Here is a 24,540-nt window from a genome sequence, read left to right as displayed (position 1 = left end):
GTTAATTTTACCACAGGTGCTTCTGTCCATGCTGAAAGTTGTAGCTTCGCCTCTCAAGAGCTAGAAAGGAAAAGAAAATCTCTCTTGATTTCTTTCTCGAGAATCCCATTACTGATGGCAGGAGCCATGGCATTGCTTACAGCCCAGAGAATCAACTTTTTGTCATGAAACCCAGAGAGTCAACTTTTTGTCATGAAACCCAATCTGCAGCAATTTCAGATTTATGAAATTTTGTTTAAATATGGCAAGTGTCAGCTGAATTGTAAAGTGATTAAAGAGTGGAAAAGAATAGGGAAAAAAGGTAAAAATATAGATTTTTTTAAAAATTAATTTTACATTTTTTAATAACAACACTTTGGGAGAGTTATTTTTAACATGCTGAGTTAAGCTAAGCTAACTCTTCACAGATACTTTACATTTGCATAATTAAGACATTCCATAAGGCTATGTACCAAAGGCAACAGGGGGAAGTTCTCAGATGACAAGCTCATACTGGCAACCTGACAGTCAAGGCAGCCAACACAAACCAAATAGTTTTCTTGGCCCTCTCCCATTTATTCCCGTTGCCCCAAAACTTTCCCTGGTGAAACCAAGACAGGACATAGATTCTGGCCTGAGCTTTTACATTAGTACACAACAATTAAAATCCATGATCTGGCATATCTGCTTAGACAAAACCCCATTGCATCTTTGGTAAGACAGCACTAAAGCAAGACTTTTTGACACCTTGTTGCCAGAAAGCCCTGTCTGCTTCAAACCTAATACAATACCAGCTGGAGCACAGAAGCCCTGGCAGCCAAGCGTCTCTAGCCCCAAGTGGAGCTCTCTGTAAGTGGCTGGTGTTGGGTTGGAGAGGTAGATCCAACTGCTGATACAGCCAGAAGATGGTTGACAAATTTTCCTACACATAAGAGTATCCCAAATACCAAATATCCAATATTAAACAATGGTCTACAGCATCCTCAAGACTACTGTAGTGGTCCATACCTGTTGAAGTCCATGGGGTAATGTGTTCATCAGGATCAAAATGATCAAAGAGAACAAATGCTCGGTGGCTGTAGCTGACCAGCTTTGAGACCAGTTGCAGGATATAGGGGTTACCTACATTTAGAACCAACCTCTCTACACGATTTAGCCTCTCTAAGATGACTTGGGTAGTACCTACAGCCACGGGTCGACAACAGTCTTCAGCCTGCAAATTGACCATCTTTCATCCACTGCAAAACCAAGTGACAAACAAGACAGCAGACTCAGCTGCAGCCTCCTCAGTAGTTACTGTGGTTTTCCGCTATTATCACAGAACTATTGCCATCCACCGCAAGCTCTGTCTCAATCCTAATCAAGGAAACAAGAAGCACGCTATGCAGAAGACCTTGGAGTCCCTAACCGAGAAGGCTTTACAAGAAGGCTCTTCTGAAGGCTGTCTGTATGTCTAGAGAACATGCACCATGCATCAGATTCAAAGCTAGCAGTGACTGACTGCTTGAGGCAATAAGGAGAAGTATCTCTCTGTGAAGCCCCAGGCAATAGCTGGCTCACGGTTTGTAGTTAACAATGCAGACATGCAGCTCCAACAGCAGAATTGTCACCAGAAGCGGATCAGGGTACTGTAGGTCCATATATCAGAGTAATCACAGTCCCTTCCTTTCCTGAGTTATCCTTATCACAAACTGCCTGTGGTGACCTTGGACATATCCTCCTTTCCAGGAGAATTGTTTGGTTGCTGTCACCAGCAGGATCTGCTCAGTTAGCAATGCAATAGGCAAAACGAGCAGATAAAATGAACAGAGCTGACAGGTATTACTACAAACATATCTATCAGCCAAGTCATGAATATTGCCAGCAGAGATATCTCCCAGAGGTTTTGCAGTGTTCTTTTCAGCTCCCAGGCCAGACACTCCCCAAGGCCCAGCAGAATTGCCAAAACCACCTGCTGGCTGAACACACCTCATACAGGAACTTGAAAGGACATGTCCGGGCTCCATCCACCACAGATGACAAGAAGATCATGATTTTCAGGAAAATAAAGTGTCAGTAAAGCAGAATCCTAACAGCCCAGCAAGGACTGATTAGTTTTTCCAAGACTGACAAGGTAAGAAGGCAGCATTTGAGAGGAAAGCCACAGCACAAGTGAAGACTTGTTGTGGCTGCGCTTTTTTAAAAAAAAATAAAATCAACCAACTTGGTCACCTTCTCAAGATGACTTCTTCACCTTCCTTGCAAGTAATAACATTGGAAGAAAACCGCTTTCCCCACACAGTTTGTCAGCTGCAATTTCTGACTAAAAGGTTTGCTTTCCCATCTCCTGTACCAATATATATATATTTTGTGCAGTCACACAATAAAAACGAGATTGCTCTATGGACTAAGAAAAAAGAATCATGCACTCCTCCTTCTCCAAAGTTCTCTCATGCATTGCAGCAGATTCACTAATGAGAAACTGGTAACAAGTCTGCCTAAGGAAGGAGCAGCATCTACACCAGCAACACCAGCAGCCTTTTTCCTCCTCTTCCCTCCAACAGACCAGTTGGATGCCTTTGGATTTGAAATATCCTGTAAAGACAGCCGCAGCTGCCCATTGTCTCTGTCTATAGAAAACAGAGAACTGTCTCTCTCTGCTCTATACTGCCGGATGTCAAAGATAGATCTTTGAAACTTGAACCAGTAATATTCTTAAGCATTACATGGAACGAAGGGTTCTCACAGTTTAGAGAAGCTTTTGGAAGATACTGAATTTGTTATCTACCAAAGTTTTAAAAATCCCAACCACAGAAGGCAACATGAAGGACTAATAGCTTCAAGTTGCACCAGGGGAGGCTCACATTAGACACCAGGAAAAATTTCCTCGCTGAAAGGGTTATCAGGCACTGAAACAGGCTGCCTACGGTGAATCACCATCCTTGCAGACATTTAAAAGACAGGTAAATGAAGTGCTCAGGGATATGGTTGAGTAGTGGACAGGTATAGTCGGACTCAATGATCTTAAAGGTCTTTTCAACCAAGCGATTCTATGATTCTAATCAAACTATTAAAGTTATCTTTCTGCATTTCATCTGAACTTTTGTTTTACCTTATGCTGCTCCATTCTGACAGACATCAGGCTGAGGTAACATTGTAACTTTGCAAGAAAAGGGCTATAAAATAATTTTTTTTTCTTTTTGCAATACATGCAGTCTATACACTGGATGGCTCACTGGAGCCTACCAGGGGGTTTACAGATAGGTTTGCAATCATATATTAAGCAGCACACAGATAACATCTCTTAAAACTCACTTCTGTGCTTTCCTGAAAGGTCTTGCATCCCTTCAGTTTCCAGATGTGGCACACAGGAGGATACACATAAATTCAGCCCCACACTATGAGCTGCAGAAACACAACTCTCTGTTTAGGAGGTTCCAGGATTTCCCAATAACAACCACTCGTGTAAGAGAGAGGACATGTTCAGCATGTACTGAATTCATGCCTGAACACCACCAGCTGCTTAGATTCCATGTAAGATTTCCTATTGGATGGGATGGTTTTAAGAAGGTCTGGATTTATAAAATGGGACATGATCTGAGGCAAGCCAGTAAGCAACAATGCATTGACCAGATCTTATCATCTTCAGCTCCCTAACTGCTTGGAGAAGAGGCAGCTGAGGAGAAACCTTATCACTCTCTACAAGGAGGTTGCAGTGAGCCGCATGCTGGTCTCTTCTCCCAAGTAACAAGTGATAGGACAAAAGGAAATGGCCTCCAGTTGTGACAGGGGAAGTTTAGATTGGATATTAGAATAAAATTTCTTTACTGAAAGAGCGGTGAAGCATTAGAACAGGCTGCCCAGGGAAGCGGTGGAGTCTCCTTCCCTGGAGGTGTTCAAAAAACATGTAGACGTGGCACTTGGGGCCATGGTTTAGTAGGCATGGTGGTACTGGGCTGACAGTTAGGCCGGATGATCTTAGAGGTCTTTTCCAAACTTCATGATTCAATGATTCTGCATATTTTGGAAGGTACTTAGCCGCAGATAGGGTCTCAACTAAGGAAATTTGCACTATGCATAACATTTTCAGGCACTATCTGAGAATTCTGGCATACTAAAGGTGTCACACCTAGAGATGGATGTTAAGAAGCATGAGTGTAAGAAGATGTTGATTTCTCCATCAATGCAGTGTCTTTCATGACTACCAAAAATTTTAAATTGTAAATAGCCTGCATTTGGAGTGAGCTTAGAAAGTGTGCAAATGAACACCACTGTGGCACCTGCTGCCCAGTAATCAGCGGTCATGGGGACAACACCAGCAGAACATGTTAAAAGTCCACACACTAAGCTCTGGAAAAGCCAAAATCAAGCTAATAAAAATGGGTGTTTGAGAGCTGTTAATAGGACAGTTTTCTGTTAGAAAATATTTCACTAATCAGTAAATAAATAGATAAACCACAAGTTATCACATATTTCTGTCCAAATATTCCATAACATGTTCTTGAAACATTTCATTTCAATTTCAATAAGTACTTTAATTTGTTTGCATTTATTTTTTTACATGGAAGTATATCTTGTGACATAATGGAACAATCAAAATGGTGGCTGAAATTAATCTCTGAAATCCTGGTGAAACAGGATTGAATTCTGTTTCAATATTTTTCAGTTATGTGGAAGCTGCATAAAACTAAGCTACTTCACATAACTAAAAGTGTCTGAAGGTTTGTGTCTTGCAATGAAGTGCAATTTTTACAACCATCATTTGCATTCTGTTTGCAGGATTGGTCTCCCAAATATACTTTGACTTAAACAGAATAAATGGATTTAAATCAAAGCAGCCAGACTGAGAAATATGCTGGATATTTCAAAAGGATATAGCTCACCACATTGCTTTTTTTCTTTTTAACCATCAACCATAGAAAGCTTTATTCCAAATCTGATCAGACTTTCAGTTACAAAACAAGTGGCAAAAAATAACAGTTAACACGCAAGACCTGCCATGTTTCTACTTGCCTCTATTCTCATACGGGATTTTCCATATTGAGGGATGAAGAATAAACCTCTTCCATCTTAAACATAATGAATATACCTAATGGTAGCAAAGAAAGGGTTTTATTATTTTTATTTCCATTTCACAAATCTTTTACTCTCCCCAAGCCGCCATTTGTTAGTGCAACAATCCAGCACAGTGCTAGCTGCTGAGGTATACATCGTTAAACTAATTTCACCTTCAACCAAAACCGCAATGTTTTCCCTCCCTCACATTTTTTTTTTTAAGATAATGTAAGCCATATATTCACCATTTTACATTTCTAAAAATAATTCCATTCTAGTGTAAAGAATGGTTTTGTAACAGTGACAGGCTGCAAAAAGCAACAGCCTTATCTTCTATCACCCACAGAACTCCTGCTGTACTTTTTTTTTTCTTAAAATATATTTTGTGCAAAACTAAGTTCCATGTATGTCTGTACCAGAATTTGGAAAAAAACGTGTATAAAATGTACTTAATTTTTAAAAACAATTCCAACATCAACAACAGAGAAAGAAGAAACAGATCAGATGCAGTTGAAGTTTTCACGAGAAACTAAATATAGTATGTTCTTAAAGCTCCAGTAATACATTCTTTCAAAAACCAGAATGCACTTTGGTCATTATTAAACATTAGTACAGAGGCAAATAAAATACAAAATGCTTGTTTGTGTTGCTTTATATATAAAAATATTTTATACCACATAAGTTTAAGATACATTACTTCAAGTCTTTCAAGATTCTGAAGATTAGCAAGCATAGTAAAATGTCCAGACTCTTGTCACCTAATTACTTGTCATTTTTCAGTATGAAGCCATTATTGTAGAAACATAAAATGTAAGAATACTTGCACCTGGTAATATTAATCCTCCCAATATAATTCATAGACTGAAAAGTTCCAAGTAACTTAATTCTACAGGGGTGAACATCTATTTTTATGACACTGAAGAACCATCATTTTCCAGCTGGGAAAGCACTAGGGAGGAAAGGAGGTTAACTGAAGACACAAATCTGCAGAATACTAGGCTCAATGAGCTCTGCTGCTCATCAGAGGAACTTGTTTTCTGTGTTTGTGGTATGAATGGCATATACTATAGTGTACAAAAGGAGAGCATCTATTTATCTTATGCTCAGTCTTTAATAACATTCCTTCCACCAGTAACTCTTTTGCTTGTTTAAATATTCAACTTCAACATATAATATATACTGCTCCATAGTTCACCATAATATATTCCAATTAATATACATTTATATGTGTGTATATATAAATTTCTCACTAAAAGTAACAATAAAAAGTGCACGTATTGAGCATGCACAGTCAGAGCTGTGCAGAACAGCCCAATATTTCAAATAAATACAATATTTAATTTTATCAAAATATTGTACAGTATGGTAACCATTTACAATTATTGCTCTAATAAAACTGTTATCAAAGAGCACTTGTTGACTTGCTATATAATACCTTAGTAATATCCCAGGATAATCAAACTGCAGCTTATGTGAGTTTAGGTCCTGGAATAACTCAAAATATTAAATATTCCCACTTGCTTCTAATAGTAATATAAAATATTTCTGCTACTTGTCACACTGCATTGTCAGCATTTTATGTTTTTTATAGATCTCACTTTTCTATTGCAACCAAACATCTATTGATGTCATTGTTGTTCTATAAATGATTGGTGCAAATTAAATATTCTAAGTAATTTTACCACACTATCAAAAAAACAAATGACTTCCATCTAGTGTTACTGCAACTAAAAATGTTCAGGATTGGCTTCAGCTTTAACAACATACATAGTAATTTATTGTAATCGATTTCCAGGGCTTCAAGTTCTCGGACACAAAGTTGACCTTTCCCAAAATCTGATCCTTTCCAAAACTAAACAAGTAAGTTTGAAAATAAAATATAAATGTCAACTAAAATTAACATATAACAGTGAGAAGATGAAATAAATACAAAGATTGCACAAGACAGTCAGATGTAAACACTTCAATTTTCCAAATGACATCCTTGAAGAGGTTGTAGCATCTGAAATACAGATTCAGTGGCTGCTTTGAGGCAGTTTTATCAATGAATGAGCTTTTCTGTAACACTGTGTTATCTCATCTTCTTTGTATATTGTCAAGATTTGATCTTCCAAAGCTGGAAAAGTTAGAGCAGTAAATCAACACTATTTCTCATCTCATTTTTCTGTTTATCAGAACTGCAATACCACCACGTATTTTTTCTTATTGCATTTGCTGCACATTTTATGATACACAAAATAGAATTTACATTCATTTACTTCCAATAGGAAAAAAATTGGTAGATATAAGCAAACTAATGGACAATTAAAGGCCCTGTGCTACAAGTCTATGGAAACTAGTGTGTCTCATAACCCAAATCTTGAAATATTAATAGTTTCCAGAGTTTGTAGTTCAGAGGGGAGCAAAGAGTAGGACCTAACAAGAAAATCCTTGAGCCATGGTGAAACCACACTTTAAGATTGGTCATGGTAATACTGTATCAACCATAATACTTTACTGCAGTGTGAGACAAGGAGAACTTGCAGCTTTCCGCATCCTTTAAAAAGCTGCAAAGTCAACAGAGGAATTCAAGAGAGAAATCAGATACGGGATAAGAAAAAATATCAAATATGGTCTTGTACTTATGTGCATGACTATTTCTATTTACATCTAAGAACACTTGGTAATTGTGTCCTAAATTAAGTTAGAAAGCCACAAAAATTAAAAAAAAAAAAGTTTAAAGGGCTGCTTTAATAAATACATCACTGTTCTTCTGATATAACTTCAATTTCATAACCATTTTCAAACAATAACTCTTCTAGTTAATACAGTTAAGAATTCAATAGGCTACAATGAATGATCCAACAATCATAACATTCTGAATGTCATGGTGAAAAAAAAGAATGCTTATCAAGCAGTTACCTTTAGATTAAATCCAAGTAAGTCACTGATGACACCAGAAACGGCTGACAAGATGACAACTTGGGTGATATTATAAAGCAATGGATTCATTGTAAGTCCATATAATCTAAAGGGACTGTCCAGTTCCTAGAAAGGCAAAACAATGACATCGTTAAAAAGCAAAAACTACACAAAGGGGGATTTGTTCACATATGTACTGAACAATATTAGATAGTTTAGGAAGCCTTCAAGTCACAGTAGAGGAAAACATTCTCCTATTCTTCTGCATATAAAGAATGATATGCAAGAAAATACAACACTCATCACCTTAACTGACTGTTGACTGATGGTGTTTAAATAACCCTACAAAAAATTCAAGGCTACCCAGCTAGCATACCTGCCAATTTGTTCATGGAGACGAGAAAAGAGAGAACTAATTTTGCTGGCACCAAGGTGCCATCATTTTAGAATTCCTTATAATTTTCCAGAAGTCATCCTCAGTTGTTGTTGTTTTTTTTTTAAGGATCAGAAAACTCACCAAACTTAATCTGCAATAAGATTTAAACAAAGAAGCTATTTCCCCAAGTTTCAACTATTGGTGTTTGAATAGTCACCCAAACTTTTCTGGCCTAGAAATATATCAAACAAAGGAAGAAAAAAAGGATTCTAAAATATGAGTGAATTATATAAAGTACACTAACTATCACTGCTTTGTTCACTTATATTTTCTAGCTTTAAATTAATCTTCATCCCTCTCCCACATTACATCCTGGGCCTTCAACAAGGCCTCATAAACCCTGGTTTTAACAAAGAAGAATTTCAGAGCTCTGACTCTTCTTTCAAAAGAGGTGAAATAAGAATGGACAACCTTTTTCTTTAGATGTAATGCAATATAAAACTCTGCTGCAAATTCAAAAGCCATAAAAGACATGATTCTGAGAAAAGCAGCAGAGAAATTCTTTATGGAAAAGGATTTTAGATTTTGGATTCATCTCGCCAATATCGGGAGCAGGAAAACAGTAAAGCTATTCAACACCATGAAGTCTTCAGTAAGAGTTGAAGGATCAAAAACATCCAAAACCAAATAAAAAAAAATAGAAACAAAAACCATTTAGCTAGTGGCCATGAAATACTTAATTGTGTTGATCATTAAGTATCAAGAGCTCTTTTGAAGTTCATACTAGGTGGGTTGGAAATCCCATCTTCCTTTTGGGTACATTCTCACAGTAATTAAGTGATGGCCTGAGCCCTGGATTTGTACCACAAAAGCCAAGTCCCCTGTTGGAAAGGCCATGGCAGTTGATAAATTTCCAGAAAGAGTAAAATTTGAACCTTTTTTGGTTTGTTTTTTTTTTAAATACAGAACAGCATGAAAAAGACTGAAGTGAATCAGACCAGGGTTTGATCAGCATCCTACCACCAACAGCAACTACTTCTCACTTTACTTACATTCTCACAGCACACAAACATTTCCACTCACGAGACACCCAGAATCCATTGTGCCTTTTCTAGTCTACCTGCCCAGTCTCTCCTCGAATCCAGATAACTTTTCCGCACCCACAGGGTTTTTGACCAACAGCTGCACAAGTCTGCTACTTGATGCAAACAATACTTCCTTTCATTTCTTCCAAAATCAGGTCCTAAAAGCCCTGCAGTCCCTTAATCTCATACCAAGAGATATAATCAATAACTGATTTAGCCAGGCTCTCCATATCACTGTACCATAACTCTCAAATTGTTCTTTTTTCAGCTTCGAGTCCTTGTTGACTTCATCCACCCTCTCACAGAGAGCGCCATGTACATTTTTTTTGAGATGAGGGGACCACGTACACTCTTAAAAGGTGTGCTGGTGGGAAGAGTTACTCAGCTGACTAAAAGAAATACTCCATCGCCTCAGCTATTAGGTGTCTAGATTTGCCAGATAGTTCAAGGATGCAGCTGACTTCAAATATTTGAATTACATTAAATTAAACCAGTGTCTTTAATTCACTTATAAATGGACCTATGTAACAATTTCTTCCTGTCTTCCAGAAGGATTCTTCTATGACAGTAAGTAAAGAAGACATCAAGTATAATCTAGTTTTAATTTGAAACACTAACCACTGACAGTTTTTAAGAGGAATTACTTTTGTGGAAGAATACAAATGCTCCAGTAGTTTAGTACTAGAAACAGAGAAGGAGACTGAAAGCTGACAACAGAATGGCATCATTTATCTTCCATCACCCTGCCCATCCTGAAATACCTTCTCTCACGTTGCTCATATACTGTTAAAGAGTAAAACTTATTGCATTTAATAATAATTTTCAATCCACAATGATAGTAACATAACAGAGCATAGCGCATGAATAAGTAGAATTGCTGTGACAGTTACAGAGCAGATTTAAATCAAAGTACTGTACTGCCTGCACAAGTAACACAAGAAACTCATTACGCAATCTATTCTGCTTCTCAGTAATACACAACACAGTAATATTCTTACCTTCAATAACTTAGTAGCAAGCTTTAAAACATTGTTCACTAGCGTCAGTTCATCCTTCTTATTAGGCTTTTTCTCCATTTTCAAGTACAAGTTTATCTGATTTAAATAAAATACGAGTATGAACACTTATTCAGAATTTAAAGGAATTCATTTGGAAATATTTAATAATGAAATTAAGTGATTACTTAGCGGCCATATGACAGAACAAAAATGACATTTCTGTACACAAGCAATTTTTTTTCTCTTTTTAACATTTAAGAACAAATACTGTCTCACTAACATAGGAAAATACAATGTTTTCTGACATACCAAAATACATTTGACATTATGACAGTAACAATTTTAAAGTTTAGTATAATCTACAAATAAGGCAAGAAAAAAACACCATATACATCAGGTTTGTATAATGTCTCTTCCCTCCTTCAATAATTGCCTGAGGCTTGTCAATTAATTTCCAGAAGGTGTTGTACTAGAATGCAGACCGTATAAGGCTTAAGATTACCAAAAGTTATTGAACAGATTGAAATGCTAAAACATAATTCTGCTAACGTGTAATTTCTTTTAGAAGATTTTAACATAACTGAGTACTTGATGAGCACCCTGAGTGCAGAAAAATCAATGTTTCCAGTGCCTGGAAATATGTGAAAAAATATTAAACTATTTATTGCTACAGAAGAACAGCTTATTGATCCTTTCAGCACTTCAATGTTACAGATTTTTTTAGGTCATTGGTTCTGAGAAAGTTTAGTCAAGAGTACAAATTAGCTCTCTTTTGACAGTCTATGAAAAAAATCAGTATTCAATAACAAATTTTGAATCAGGAGGAGAGTTTGAACATGTACACACATAGCCATCTATCAGACCTATTCTGAGACTTGAAACTGGCAAGACAACTTTGATCAGACCATACGTTGTATTTTAGTCAAAGAGGAACTAATAAGGCACTTAATTTACAAGTCCAATTAAAAACACTTTCAGAAGTACTTGAGAAAGTTACAAGCAAAGAGCATACAGTCAAAAATTCCTTCATATAAAATGATGGATCTTTTTAGTTTCCTGTCCTGACTCCTGATCATGAAATTCATAGGTCAAATATCAAGCACACAGAAGTGGCTGTAATTTTGCCGACAGAAAGTAGAATTTGCAATTTCCCCTTAACCTATGAAGCATTTAAATTGCATCTGGGGTATGAGGCTTGTTTGTCCTTTTATGGTTTTAGTTTGTTTTTGTTGTTTGTTTGTTTCAAAGCTTCATTCTCTTCTCAGTAAGCCTAACACTCATGCGTGATTTTCAAGGACACCAGTTCAGATGTGCTTTTTTAGATCAATTGAGTGTCAGTCAATTGTTTAGGCTCAGCCTCTTGGGAAAGGCCAAAATGTCAGACTTCCATGTGTCTGTCTCAATAACACTGCAAATACACTATGACATCCACCTAGTACATTATATGTGAAACCAGTCCAAAATGAGTTCTACCCAGGGTGACATATATCTTTTTTATTTTCTGAGAAACAACTATGAAATCTAGTTTGGTTTTCATTTGGTAAGGCTCTCAAACCTTCTTGATGGAAACGACTTTCAACAAGATAAGCTGGATTCAGTATAAAGCTAAACATCTGATGACAAAGCACTTTCTGAATATATATTTTTCCTAAGCTCTGGGGACACAGAGTTCTTCTTTCAACATTCATGCTGGCTTAAAATGATCAAATGCTGACTGTCATGAAGAGCATAATAGAGAAACTTATGAAAGCAAAACAAAGGCTTGGCATTCTCTCTCTCTCTCTCTAATCTTGCTATCTGCATTTTTTCCAATCCTTATACCAAACATTTTGCCCCATTTTCATTCTAGAAACAGAAGACATAACAGTCACTGGAGCATTCATACTGTGACAATCAGCAGTACAATGCAAAGTTCTCCAGGCTCAGGAACTGTGAGCATTTTCACAGTGGTGCACAATACAGCGAGAAGGACAAGGCAAACAGGCAGTTTGTCTTCTCACTGTCTAGCCTCATCTTAGTAAGACAGAACTTTCTTTGAGCAAAACATGAAAGCAGTCATTTCTACCTTCTGTCATAAGCTTCACATTCTCACTTTGGGAGTCTCAGTTTGGAAGATCTTATTATCCAACTTGCAAATATTTAATGTAGGAAATCTGTGAAGATTTCTTGAACTGCATGTCTACCCTGTCCTGAACTCTATGTTTTACAGCAGTGTGAAATCCCCCTGAGCAAAAAGAGACTGCTTCTTACCTAATGCTATCTGAAAATGCTGAGCTTGGAAAACTATCACTAGTGCCAGGCAGAGAAGAGAAGGAAGTTTGCAGTACAAATGCCAACTACAACATCTCTGAGAAGAAAAGTGTGTAGACCCAAAGCCAAGCTTGACAAATAATTGAAAGAAAAAGTTTCCAAGGAGTCTAGAAGAGACTATGTGTAATCCTCACAACATAGCAGTCAAAATTATTGGACTGGAAATGGTGACCCACTTTGAGAGGGTAAGTTTGTTTTCAAGTCTTCTACTCTCCCATCCAACACTTTGAGAGTTTGAACTTCTTTTTCCTATTTAAAAGTGAGTTTTTATGTTTGTGTTCCGTTAGAACTTTAATTATATCAAATGACATATACTGATATCTCTAAGCCCAATTTCTCTTTAAGTGAACAGGATACAGGCATCTCAATGTTCCATACAACTTTTAAACAAAGTCACACACTTCTCACAGAAACTGAACTTCAGGTTGTGAAGTCTTGTTTCACTGCACCATAATCGAGACTATTTCCATCCATCTAAAATGCATCCCCGAGTCCTAGTAGATGAATGACTTGCTTAGACATAAAAATATAGGTCTATACAATTTCTCACCTGCTCGGTAAGTAATATTGAGGTATTGCTGTACTTTTTACTGGTTTCAGATCCAAGAGTAACAAATCTTAAGAGAAAAAGAGTTAGTGAAATGCACCAAATTATGAGTTCCCAATTGTAGTGACAATCAAGGAAGATCTCATGCATGTGAAGCAGCTGAAAAAAAAAAAAAAAGAAAAGAAAAACTTAATTCAAAGTAACAACAATTATAATATAACATAAGAAAATAATTATATACCCCCCAAAGTCCAAGAAAAAAATCCCAGTAATAAGTATATAGATTGCTTTTAGGCATAAAAGATTTTTGGATCATAATTTAAAATCAGTGTTGTGTCAAAGACATAAGATTTGAGAAGAGATACTCTCTGAAAGGCTCAATTAGAATTCAGACACTTTTTTTATCCCTAAAGCAGTATAAAAAAAATGTACACTCTAGGACAATTTTCAACTCGCCTTCAAACTTGGAAAGACACTACAAGGGACAAAAACCAAAATATACCCTCAAATGTACTGAATTATATAAAAAATTGAATACAAGCAGAGTTACTGATAAATTGTGTTCTTATTAACACATTTCTAGTTACCAACCAGCAAACCACATTAGTATTAACTAGGGAAAAAACTGTGTGTCTGGGGGGGAATTACAACCAGAAGCCATTCAGATGCTTCCCTGTATTTTGAAACAGAAGCTCAAGGAAAAACCTTAAGCGGTAAAACTCATCCTTGAGCATAGATTTGCTTACTAAAAGGTACTCCACTAGAGGGCAGGCTAATACAGCCAACAATCTTGTTCCCCACGAAAAACCAAGGTCAATCTCAAATGTTTTTGCAAAAGTATGTCTCAATGCAAAATGTTAGGAAAAAAAAAAAACCCACTGTGTTCCAAAATCCATGATGGAAAATGAAACAGGACACAGATTTCAATAACAATGCGTTAGAATTATGCTATCAATAAGTTTTCACAGAATATTTTTTAAATTAAAAATACGTAATAAATGGAGCTTCATCTTCTGAAAAACTGTAACAGCTGTTAGTGATTTTTCACTGCAGTCTTTTAACTTAATAGGAATCACAGTACATAAGGCATTCAATTATTTTAAAACCTATTAAAGTCATGGCTGTTTATCTACAACTAAGATTTCCTCACCTGTGCACAACAGATAAACACAACTGAGATAGTCAGTAGGAAAGCAGATGAAACTATTACATCGACTGAGCGTTGAGGACCTCGACGCTGAAAATAAGGGAGATGTATATATGTGAGTGAAAACCTGTCCAGTCAGAATTGATACTTGGCACATCCAGTTAGATTCACACCTTGAATCTACATGTCATCACGGCACGGTTTTCTATTTGGCAATTTAAGTTCCAAATACCACACTGGAACCTAATGATATCACTACATTTGAATACTCCTAAAGCAATGTGCAATTAATTCAAATTCAACCATGTAAAGATAACTATGAGCAAAGAAAATATTCCACATTCATTCAGTCAGCTCCTTCATGATGCAAAATAACTTTCATTTAGGAAGCTTTCCTTGACATAACAAACTCAATACAGCATGGGACTTAAATGCTCATTATCAAAGCAGTGCTAACAAGAGATTTTTGGACATCAGATTGCAATGGGATATCATGACATGATTTTCACATGGCCTGGTATTTTCCATTACCCGCATCTTGTTGAGACACCAAAATTGTAGATGTGAATCACTGTCCCATTGTGGTATGAAATAATACAATTCCCTCATGTGGAATAAATCCCACAGAACAGGAAGGAAAACTGCAGAACACATTTGTCTTGAAAGGCGCAACCTCACTGTTATCAACCACGTTTTTCTTGCTTACTGGTACGTTGAAATGTTTCTACCCATTTACCTTTTTCCTCATTTTCTTTCTTAATTAAAGTATTAAACATCCTGTGCTGCATTGAAACTCGTGCAACTTTGTTCTCCAGACATGCTACTCATTGTATGCAAGAATGGGAGGTGTCCATATGCAAGACATAACCATGGAACTTGGAGGGAGATAGGAGGCTTAGCTATTGAAAAAAAACGCACAAACTGGTACTGCAGGTATGAATGCAGTGCTACAATACTGAGTGTCTTGCCTGTGCGAGAATGGAGATGAGTATATGCTCCAGCTCAGATCTTCAAAAAGGGACATACACTTGCATATTACCTGCCTGTCTATTTTGGACAAATGCTATGCCAGTATGTGCCAGCTACACCACCGGAGGAAGGCAGCCCTGTTCCTTAGACGCTTATTTCTATTTCTTTCCCTGTGCTAGCACAGGCATTATGAAGTAGCCTAGTGAATCAAATAAAGCAGCAGATGGAGGTGAAAATTACTGGGTTTGGTTATGTTTCAGCTGGGTCAGATCCCTATGCACCTGCCTCTGAACACTGTCTTCATTGTCTTTTTTCTTTGCCACTTAATTATACAAATGTTTCTGGTAGCATAAGAAAATGTGGAATGCATAGACGTAGCAGTGAGGAAAAGAAGGCATAACACTCTTTCCACAACAATGCTACCCCATGTAGTATTTAGAGCATCATAACTACTTTCTACTGTCCAAGTGATGTTATCATCCTTTTCCCACATCTAGCATTACAGAATACAAGTAAAAAGATACAAGTCTCTTCAGTATAACATTAAAAGGGCACCTCTTTTTCACCACCTCCCCAACAGATACTTTCATAACTTCTGTAAGGCCTTTGACACGGTCCCCCACAACATCCTTCTCTCTAAACTGCAGAGATACAGATTTGATGGGTGGAATGTTCAGTGGACAAGGAACTGATTGGACGGTCGCGTCCAAAGGGTAATGGGTCAACAGCTCAATGTCCCACTGGAGATTGATAAAGACATTAAAAAGTAATGGTCCCAACACAGACTCCTGAAAGGAAACCACTTGTCACCAGTGGCAGACAGTGGGATCTCCAGATGACACCAAGCTGTGTGGTGGGGTTGACACCTGAGGGACGGGATGCCTGAGGGATGGGATGCCATCCAGAATGACATGGACAAGCTCGAGAAGTGTGCCCATGTGAACCTCAAGAGACTCAACAAGGCAAAATGCAAAGTCCTGCATGTGGGTCAGGGCAATCCCAAGCACAAATACAGGCTGGGCAGAAGGATGGATTGAGAATAGCCCAGAAGAGAAGGACTTGAGGGTACTTGTGGATGAAAAATTGGACATGAGCCAGCAATATGTGCTCGCATCCCAGAAGGCCAACCATACCATGGGCTACATCAAAAGCAGCATGACCAGCAGGTCGAGGGAGATGATTCTGCCCCTCTACTCCGCTCCGTGAGACCCTACCTGGAGCACTGTGTTCAGTTCGAGAGTCCTCAGCACATGAAAGAACAGAACCTATAGGAGGAAGTCGAGAGGAGGGCCACAAAAATGATCCGAGGACTGGAGGACTCCCATATGAGGATAGGCTGAAAGAGTTGGGGTTGTTCAGCCTGGAGAAGAGAAGGCTTCACAAAGACCTTATTGTTGCCTTTCAGAGTTAAAGGGTACTTATAAGAAAGAAGGGGACAAACTTTTCAGCAGGGCCTGTTGCAACAGGACAAGAAGCAATAGTTTTGAACTAACACAGGGTAGATTTAGACTGAATATAAGAAATTGTCACAATGAGGGTGGTGAAACACAGGAACAGGTTTGCCCAGAGATGCGGTAGATGTCCCTTCCCTGGTAACATTCAAGTTCAGATTAGATGGGGCTCTGAGCAACACGATCTAGTTGCAGATGACACTGCTTACTGCAGGGGGGTTGGACAAGATAACCTCTAAGGTTATCTTCTGTCCCAAACCATTCCATGATGATAATACAAGGCATATGGTAAAGGAATCACCTCAATTCCTCAAAAAAAAGACATATCCTTCAAATTCAAGATTGTGTTTTACATTTTAAAAACTTGGCCAGCTTTTAGCTACTGCTTTCCAGGCTCCTCAGTCTCCCACCCCATATCTTCTTCATGTTTTCATAATCCTTTAGCTACTTCTAAAAACTAGATAGCAGATTTCATCAAACCTTTCTCAATTGCTGTTGGAAAGACGCATAGATGCAAATAAGGGCATTACCACCACTAACAAGATATTGTCAGTTGCTGTTCACCAAAAAAAATGGTTCTATAGAAACCAAATAGTAAAAAATCTAGATTCTTCTGAGTTTAATTACCTACTGCAGAGAGAAAAATGGAAAAAAATTGCTGGGAGGGGAACACCAAAGCAAAACAAAGAAAAAACCCAACCCTGAGTTAGATAATACAATTCATCTCACGAAGAATTATCAAAATGCTCCGGTTTGAAAAGATCATTAGAGAGATAAGAGACTACTCAAATATGACTTTAAAATGCAGTAGAGAGATCGGAATGTTTTACAGATAAAGCTTGGGCACAATTTCTAGCTTCATCTGGCACATATGCACTCACAGCACAAATATGTATGTGAACTGTCTTGCTTCATAAATTATTTCTGCGTTAATGACACTAACTGGTGCGGCTCTTAAAATATTGTCTCTATCTTACTAAAAGCGGCCATTTTTACCCAACATATTCACTTGAGACAGTTTTCTGCTAGCATTGCTAATACAAGACTCTACCTATACATTTACTTTTTCACAATCTGGCCGCCTGCAAGCATTGCTGACCCAGAGACACCAGAATCAAGTGTACAGGACATATGCACCAACAGGGACCAGTGCACAGGAGGAATATTTTATATTAAAGTAGTAGCAAAAATATATTGTACCTTCAGATAGGACCTGAGAGAAAGCCACATTTTTATATTCTGTACTTTCTTCAAACGGAAGTGAGGGACCTCAGATTTTCTTGCCCTTCTGGCAGATGTTAGATGACCAAAAAGTTTGGCAAACAGTAGCCTCTGCAGAGAAGAAACAAATTAATTTAACTGTTAATTGATTTTCAAGAGCACTAAAAAGAAAATGGAGAAAAGGCTTCACTTAGTTGTCAAAGTAAAGTAAAATGCATCAATGTAAAGCAAAATATGTTAACAGTGCAGAAATATCATGATACTAAAAAGAGGAGACACTAAAAAGTTTTAAAAGCCATCTTATTCTACTGAAAAACATAATTTAGACACCCTTTGATTTCCTTTCTTGAAATTTCAGATAAGAGATCTGCTATGCTATTAAATTTTGCAAAAGAATCAAACTTGCCAATCATTTGCATTAGAAAGTACCTGTATCACAGAATTTCTTCCCAACAGAAATTATTATTAAAAGCGAGTTTTCCACTGTATTATATCACATATTTTGGCCACAATTTGAGAAAAAGTAAAAAAAAAATAAATTTCTTTTGCCAGCCAGTAAGCATCTACACTCTGCAGCTGGTAAGAGATCTTGATACTCTCTTAGAAGTTTAATTGCAATAACAAAAAATAAATTAACAGGCGTATTCCTTCAGATAGCAGCTCTCACAGTCTCCTGCCATGGGACCGATCTACCAGCAAAGCAGGCAGGGCTATTGGCTAGGGTCTGGACTGAACTGTTTTGAATTAAACTGAAGGTTTTGAATGAAACACACTGGTAGAACAAACTGAAAATGTAGAGTTCTTCTATTGAAACTTGTGGAAAACTGAGAAAATGGGACATGACAAGAGAGCTGGGTTAATACACTGAGTCAGAAATCTGAAATAACAGATTAAAAGGGTTTCCCTTAGAAAGGCTCTCCAGGAAAAGGGTTAGCTACAGAGACTGCACAGAGACTTCAGCCCATTGCAACTGAGTCATCTCCTAAACAGTAAGCCCACTGTAGTATTTGTCATCGTTGATCTATCATTCATAGTGCACTGAAGAAAACAAATTTAAAATATCCATAAAGTAAAAAACCACAAACATTAAACCTTGCATGAAGCCTCTTGGTTTGCTGCTCATACCTGTTTATATGTCCTCTCTGCTACACATAGCAGAAAAAAAAAAATCCACACTAGAGACACACGGACCACAAAACTTATAATAACCATTGAGAGAACCAGGATGTCTCCATTTGATCCAAATGCAGTCATGCAAAGTTCAGTGGCAGAATGTGTAGCTAGTTGTTCCAAATCTTTAGCTTGGAAAAGTCGAAAGACAAATGGCATTAAACCCAAGATTAAAGATATGACATTTCCAAAAATCTGATAACCAATTCCTGGTACATAGCTGTTCACCTAAAAAACAAAAGAAAATTTTCAAGATATATTTTTAATTTGGGAATTAATTTGGAATTATATCAATAGACTATTAATGTTACTGACTTACGATCACCAAAATCACTTTATAATCTGATAGGCTATATGAAACCTTCAACCAAGCATCTTCACAAATTACTATTACAAGAGAGGAAGTCCTCGAAGAGCAGTTAATGCACAGGAACCAAATATGACTAATCATTTAAAAACCCAACATAATATTGCAGTTAAAAGACTCCAGTGAATATTCTTGTATTAAAAATTCATTGAATGCTGAATTAGCAAAGTGCACCAGACAGACTGTGTTGCTTATATCCTGTATGTTACTCCTATTTGTGTTTTGCTTTTAGGTTGCACTTTTTTTTAGAGGAACCAACATGTTTCACAGTGCAGACACAACTGGAGTTCTATTGTCCTGGCTATGGCTTTGTTAAGCTTACTTCTACTGCGGATTGTACCCAAAACTGTATCATCTCTGTACAGAGATCTGAACTACGTTAGTGAATACATTGCTTTTTAACAAGTTGGAGGGGTTAACTATCAACTTGTCAGAATTAGCAATAGTTCTCTTAAGCTATACTAGGATTTTATATTCAACTCTATAAAACAGCTACATTGTATATATCAGAAAAAAGTAGAACATCAATGATTTTCCAATTGCTTCCCAAAGAGAAGTATTAGGAAAAGAAGGGAGGACTTGAGACATCACACTCATTCTCTTAGATGTTTGTTTCCTGAAGAGGAAAGCTTCCTTTTCCAATCTTAACGTTAGCATGCAAATACTGTCTGTATTCCTAATGCAACACATTAGTTGTTCAGCAAAATCAATGAGATAAATAAGAATATTCACAGCACATATTAGTCTGGAACAATAAAAGAAAGGCTAGCTATATTAGTAAGCACCTAACAGTGCAAACACCAACTGTCCCAAAACTTCAGACCCGGTAGCATTTTGGAGCAAGGCCAGAGGAGGGCTGGTTGATTGATCAGAGGGCTGGAACACCTCTCCTATGGAGACAGGCTGAGAAAGTTGGGATTGTTAAGCCTGAAAAAAAGAAGGCTCTGGGAAGACCTAACAGCAGCCTTTCAGTACCTTAAAGGGGAGCTGCAAGAAACCTGGAGAGGGACTTTTTATGATGGCATGTAGCAACAGGGCAAGGGAAAAAGAAATTCTTCACTTAAGAGGCACTGGAAAAGCTTGCCCAAAGACGTTGTGGATCCCTGGATGTGTCCAAGGCCAGGCTGGGTGATGCTTTAAGCAACCTGATCTAGTGTAAGATGTCCCTGCCCATGGCAAGGGGGGTTGGAACTGGATGATCTTTAAGGTCCTTTCTAAATCAAACCATTCTATGATTTTATCTGTTAGTAACAAGTAAGTCAGAGCTACGTAAGTGATGGAACAACAATGTCAATGACAGATACTTAAAAAAAAAGGCACAAAAACCAAAACAAAAATCACAAACCAAGCTTATTTTTGGTAGTGCCTAGACTCTTAAATACAGTATTTGCATAAAGTAAAATGAATACTCACTCTGTTCATTATCATACCACTGATTTCAAGCACAGACATATCTGCTTTCTTGCAGTCATTACCCTCCCACACAATCGCACTTATTTTTTCTAGTCCTGGATTCAAACTGTGGATCCAAGGCAAATGACTCTGGGGAAGATAAGGAATATATTCCATCAAGAATAAAAATTTATTGTCATGTCAATATGTCTTCATCAGCAATATGTTGGGGAAAAAAAAATGCTTGCAACTGACTCAAATACTTCTTATATAGCACTTACATCTACTATATGTTACAATACACTAACCACATTCCTCAAATCATACACTTTTTTCAAATAAACAGCTGTGGGCACAAAGATGTCTTTCTCCTACTTCATTTGCTAATAGTGTTGAGTTGTTGCGGTTGAGGATTTAGTGGGTTCTTTTTTGCTCAAACATATCAAAGAGAGAGAAAAGTATGAAACAAAAGTCTGCTTCTAAGCCATCTTTAATTTTGCTACATATTTAATGGAATATATTACTTTTCTGATTACCATTTGTTCCCCTAATATCCTGAAAAATAATCTTCTTGGGTTATGCCTAGGTCAATCAATTTTTTTTACTTGCTTTTAATGATATTTGTGCACTTCACAATCCTTATTATGGAAAAAGGCCCTCCTATGCTAATTGTATAGAATCATAGAATTGCTTGGTTGGAAGCTTGGTTGGAAAAGACCTCTGAGATCATTGAGTCCAACCGTACCTGTCCACTACTAAAACCATATCCCTGAGCACTTCATCTACGCATCTTTTGAACACCTCCAGGGACGCCGACTCAGGCACCTCCCTGGGCAGCCTGTCCCTGTGCCTGGTAACCCTTTCAGTGAAGAAATTTTTCCTGATGTCTAATCTGAACCTCCCCTGGTGCAACTTGAGGCCATTTCCTCTCGTCCTATTGCCTGTCACTTGGGACAAGAGACCAACACCCTCCTTGCTACAACCTCCTTTCAGGTAGGTGTAGACAGTGATAAGGTCTCCCCTCAGCCTCCTCTTCTCCAGGCTAAACAACCCCGGTTCCCTCAGCTGCTCCTCTTAAGACTTGTTCTCCAGCCCCTTCTCTGGCAAGACTCTGAGAGAGTAGCAGGAGTCTATTCAAACAAGCTGCTCCAAAAGCCAAGAAATCCCAGCCTAATCTACTGAATGCACTTAAGGCTGAGGCACCTCTACTCTGAAAAGAATACCAAGTGAAAACTGAAGCATAAGGAAAAATGTTGAGGTAACATGTTCTGCCGTGGCCATTTCCTGATTGGCCTCAGCCATGCCTTATTCCTCACCCATTGAGGTGATTAGACCTACTCTCAACTCTGCATGGTCACCTAGTACTACGTGTGTCAAATTACTGGAAGTGGCTGTCTTGGGGGGAGAAGTGATATTGTTTTTAAAAGTTTACTTTATCATTGTTTAGAAGTAAAGCTTTCCATTTTATTGCTTTATCAGTATTTATCTGAAATCTTTGTATTCTACTAAGTATTCCATTTTTCCTTTTTTTCCCATTGCATGATAAATTTTATTTGTATTATTAAAGCAACGCAAATACTAGTTGCAGAACTTTCTTAATCACAGATTTCCAAGGTCTCCCTCTAGAGGGAGTTCCAACACCAGGAGCTGACACTCAAAACTTCACAATCTACAATCAAACAGAAAAACATTCAGCTGCAGAAAAACGAAGTCAGTGCATAGACTGCAATTCAGCTCCATATTGTAAGGCTTCTGTTTCAGTGTTTATAGAGAATGTAAGCAAGAAGAGCTAAAAAAAGTTAAAAAAAAGCAAAGACTGCATGAAATCCAAATTGCTATCTCTTCTGAGTTTTTTCTGGGAGCGTGGGATGTTTTTTTTTTAAATCAACAAATACCTCATTTTCAATTCTGGTTATGAGAGAAAAGCCTGTCTTTTCCTTAGCTAGCACTAACCTCATCTCTTGCATGGCATTCCTTAGTACTGATGTATGTGCTACCAACACAAACGACATGTTTACCCAGAAGAATGTTTCACATTCTCTCCATGTATTTACTTAAATGGCTTAACTTAGCAATGCAATTAACATCCAACTTAAAGATAAGACTTGTACTACAAATGTAACTGTCACTCTGACATTTGAATGGATTTTATGAAATGAAGACAAATACTTGATTTTTAATAAACAAGTATTAATGGATTCTGTCCAACATTAGCCCAAGACAGGCTGCAACTGAAGTGTTGCCCAACAAACAATAAAATTCTCAGAAAAGAATAGCATTGAAGAAGGGAAATATAATTATTATCTTTAAGTTAAATATAAAAATATTATATATAAATAGAATTTAGACACACATGTAACATCATAAATATACATTATGTATACACCATTAGATGCTATGCATGTTACCTTTCTCTCTGCTTTTATATATATAGAATTACTTATATAAAAGCCAACAGAAAAACGTCTGGCATGTGCTCACAAAGAACTAATTCCACTAAAGAAAAAAAAGAAAAAAACCCAGAAGCATGTACCACAGAGGAAACTTAAATCGATCAGCATTTGTCCTGAACTACAACTAAGATTCGAACACTCAAATATTTTCTTTAGGCTATTTCAGTATATCATCATACCTTCTTCATTTGACAAATTAATGCCCGAGTAAAATAAATCAAAATTTCCTTGTTTCAATTCTATCAAATCACTTTGGCTTTGTTACGTTCATGTTACAAATTTCTTTCTCCCAGGACTCCTGACACAAATAATGAATTTGTGTCTAGCGTAAAAAAAAAAACCAAAATTGGCAGCCACCAACCTGATGAAATGGGTCATCTCTGTATTCTTTCTTCACACATGGATTCATCTGAGGGCTTTCCACATCTGTCTCGCTACTACAGGAAGAGTGGCACTCTGCACAGTGTAAGAGGTCTTCCCACAGTACATCTTCAGTTTCTGATTCTGGCCTTGCACTTTCAGAATCTTGTCTGGAGCTTGAACACCGAGAACTACAGCTAGTACCCGATTTAGGTGTATCCTGTAATTAAAATACGCATTGGAATTAATGCAGCTGTTGAATTCCACATTATTTCCTGACAGAACAGTTACTAAGTTGAAATAGGTGAATCCACGTTTATCTGATTTTTTTGTTCTGATCCATTATCTTTCTAATCAGAAAGAATTATATCTTTATTGAAGGAGTGTCTAAGCTGTTGCACATTTTTAGATACTGCACAAACAAGTAACAGTCCCTGGTCCCTGCTTTGCTGGGGAAAGGGTCACATAGTGAAGAATCAAATCATATTAACTATTAAAAGGAAATAACTATTTTACATATTTTTAGAACTCATTCATTTGGACTTTAAAAGCAATTATCAAGCCACAGATTCCAACTATGCCTCAAACTTGTGATTTTATAAGCTATAAATTTTCTTTTGAAACACTACAACTTCATTACTTTATTGTGAAAACGTGAAAGACAAATGAGGCTTAAAGCCATATACGCCAGACTGAAATATGACTGACAGCAAGAAAAGCATCATCCACGAAGTATTAATTTGACATTTTGATTTTCTCTCTCTAGTTGTTTGAACTGAA

The 24,540-nt window shown here is 37.3% G+C and overlaps 1 protein-coding gene across 5 annotated transcripts in view; it reads right to left on the bottom strand.

Moving 5' to 3' along the window:
- Positions 1-4,498: 4,498 nt before the first annotated feature.
- The window catches only part of PHTF2 (putative homeodomain transcription factor 2), a 66,165-nt gene continuing 46,123 nt past the window's right edge, over positions 4,499-24,540 (bottom strand). For 3 of the 5 annotated variants that reach the window (XM_054064210.1, XM_054064231.1, XM_054064220.1), the window contains 9 exons: positions 23,762-23,980; positions 20,969-21,097; positions 19,144-19,416; positions 17,998-18,129; positions 14,381-14,467; positions 13,234-13,389; positions 10,374-10,469; positions 7,915-8,040; positions 4,500-7,129 (listed from right to left, as the gene is read on the bottom strand). In XM_054064210.1, the coding sequence (XP_053920185.1) occupies positions 7,109-7,129; positions 7,915-8,040; positions 10,374-10,469; positions 13,234-13,389; positions 14,381-14,467; positions 17,998-18,129; positions 19,144-19,416; positions 20,969-21,097; positions 23,762-23,980 (1,239 nt within the window). In that variant the 3' untranslated portion in view covers positions 4,500-7,108. Of the gene's footprint in view, positions 7,130-7,914; positions 8,041-10,373; positions 10,470-13,233; positions 13,390-14,380; positions 14,468-17,997; positions 18,130-19,143; positions 19,417-20,968; positions 21,098-23,761; positions 23,981-24,540 lie in introns of all 5 variants that reach the window. The other 2 variants (XM_054064241.1, XM_054064234.1) reach the window with 2 other exon arrangements.

This window comes from Cuculus canorus, chromosome 1 (assembly GCF_017976375.1).
Source record: "Cuculus canorus isolate bCucCan1 chromosome 1, bCucCan1.pri, whole genome shotgun sequence".
Lineage (NCBI taxonomy): Eukaryota > Metazoa > Chordata > Aves > Cuculiformes > Cuculidae > Cuculus > Cuculus canorus.
This window is presented reverse-complemented; position numbering and strand designations above follow the sequence as displayed.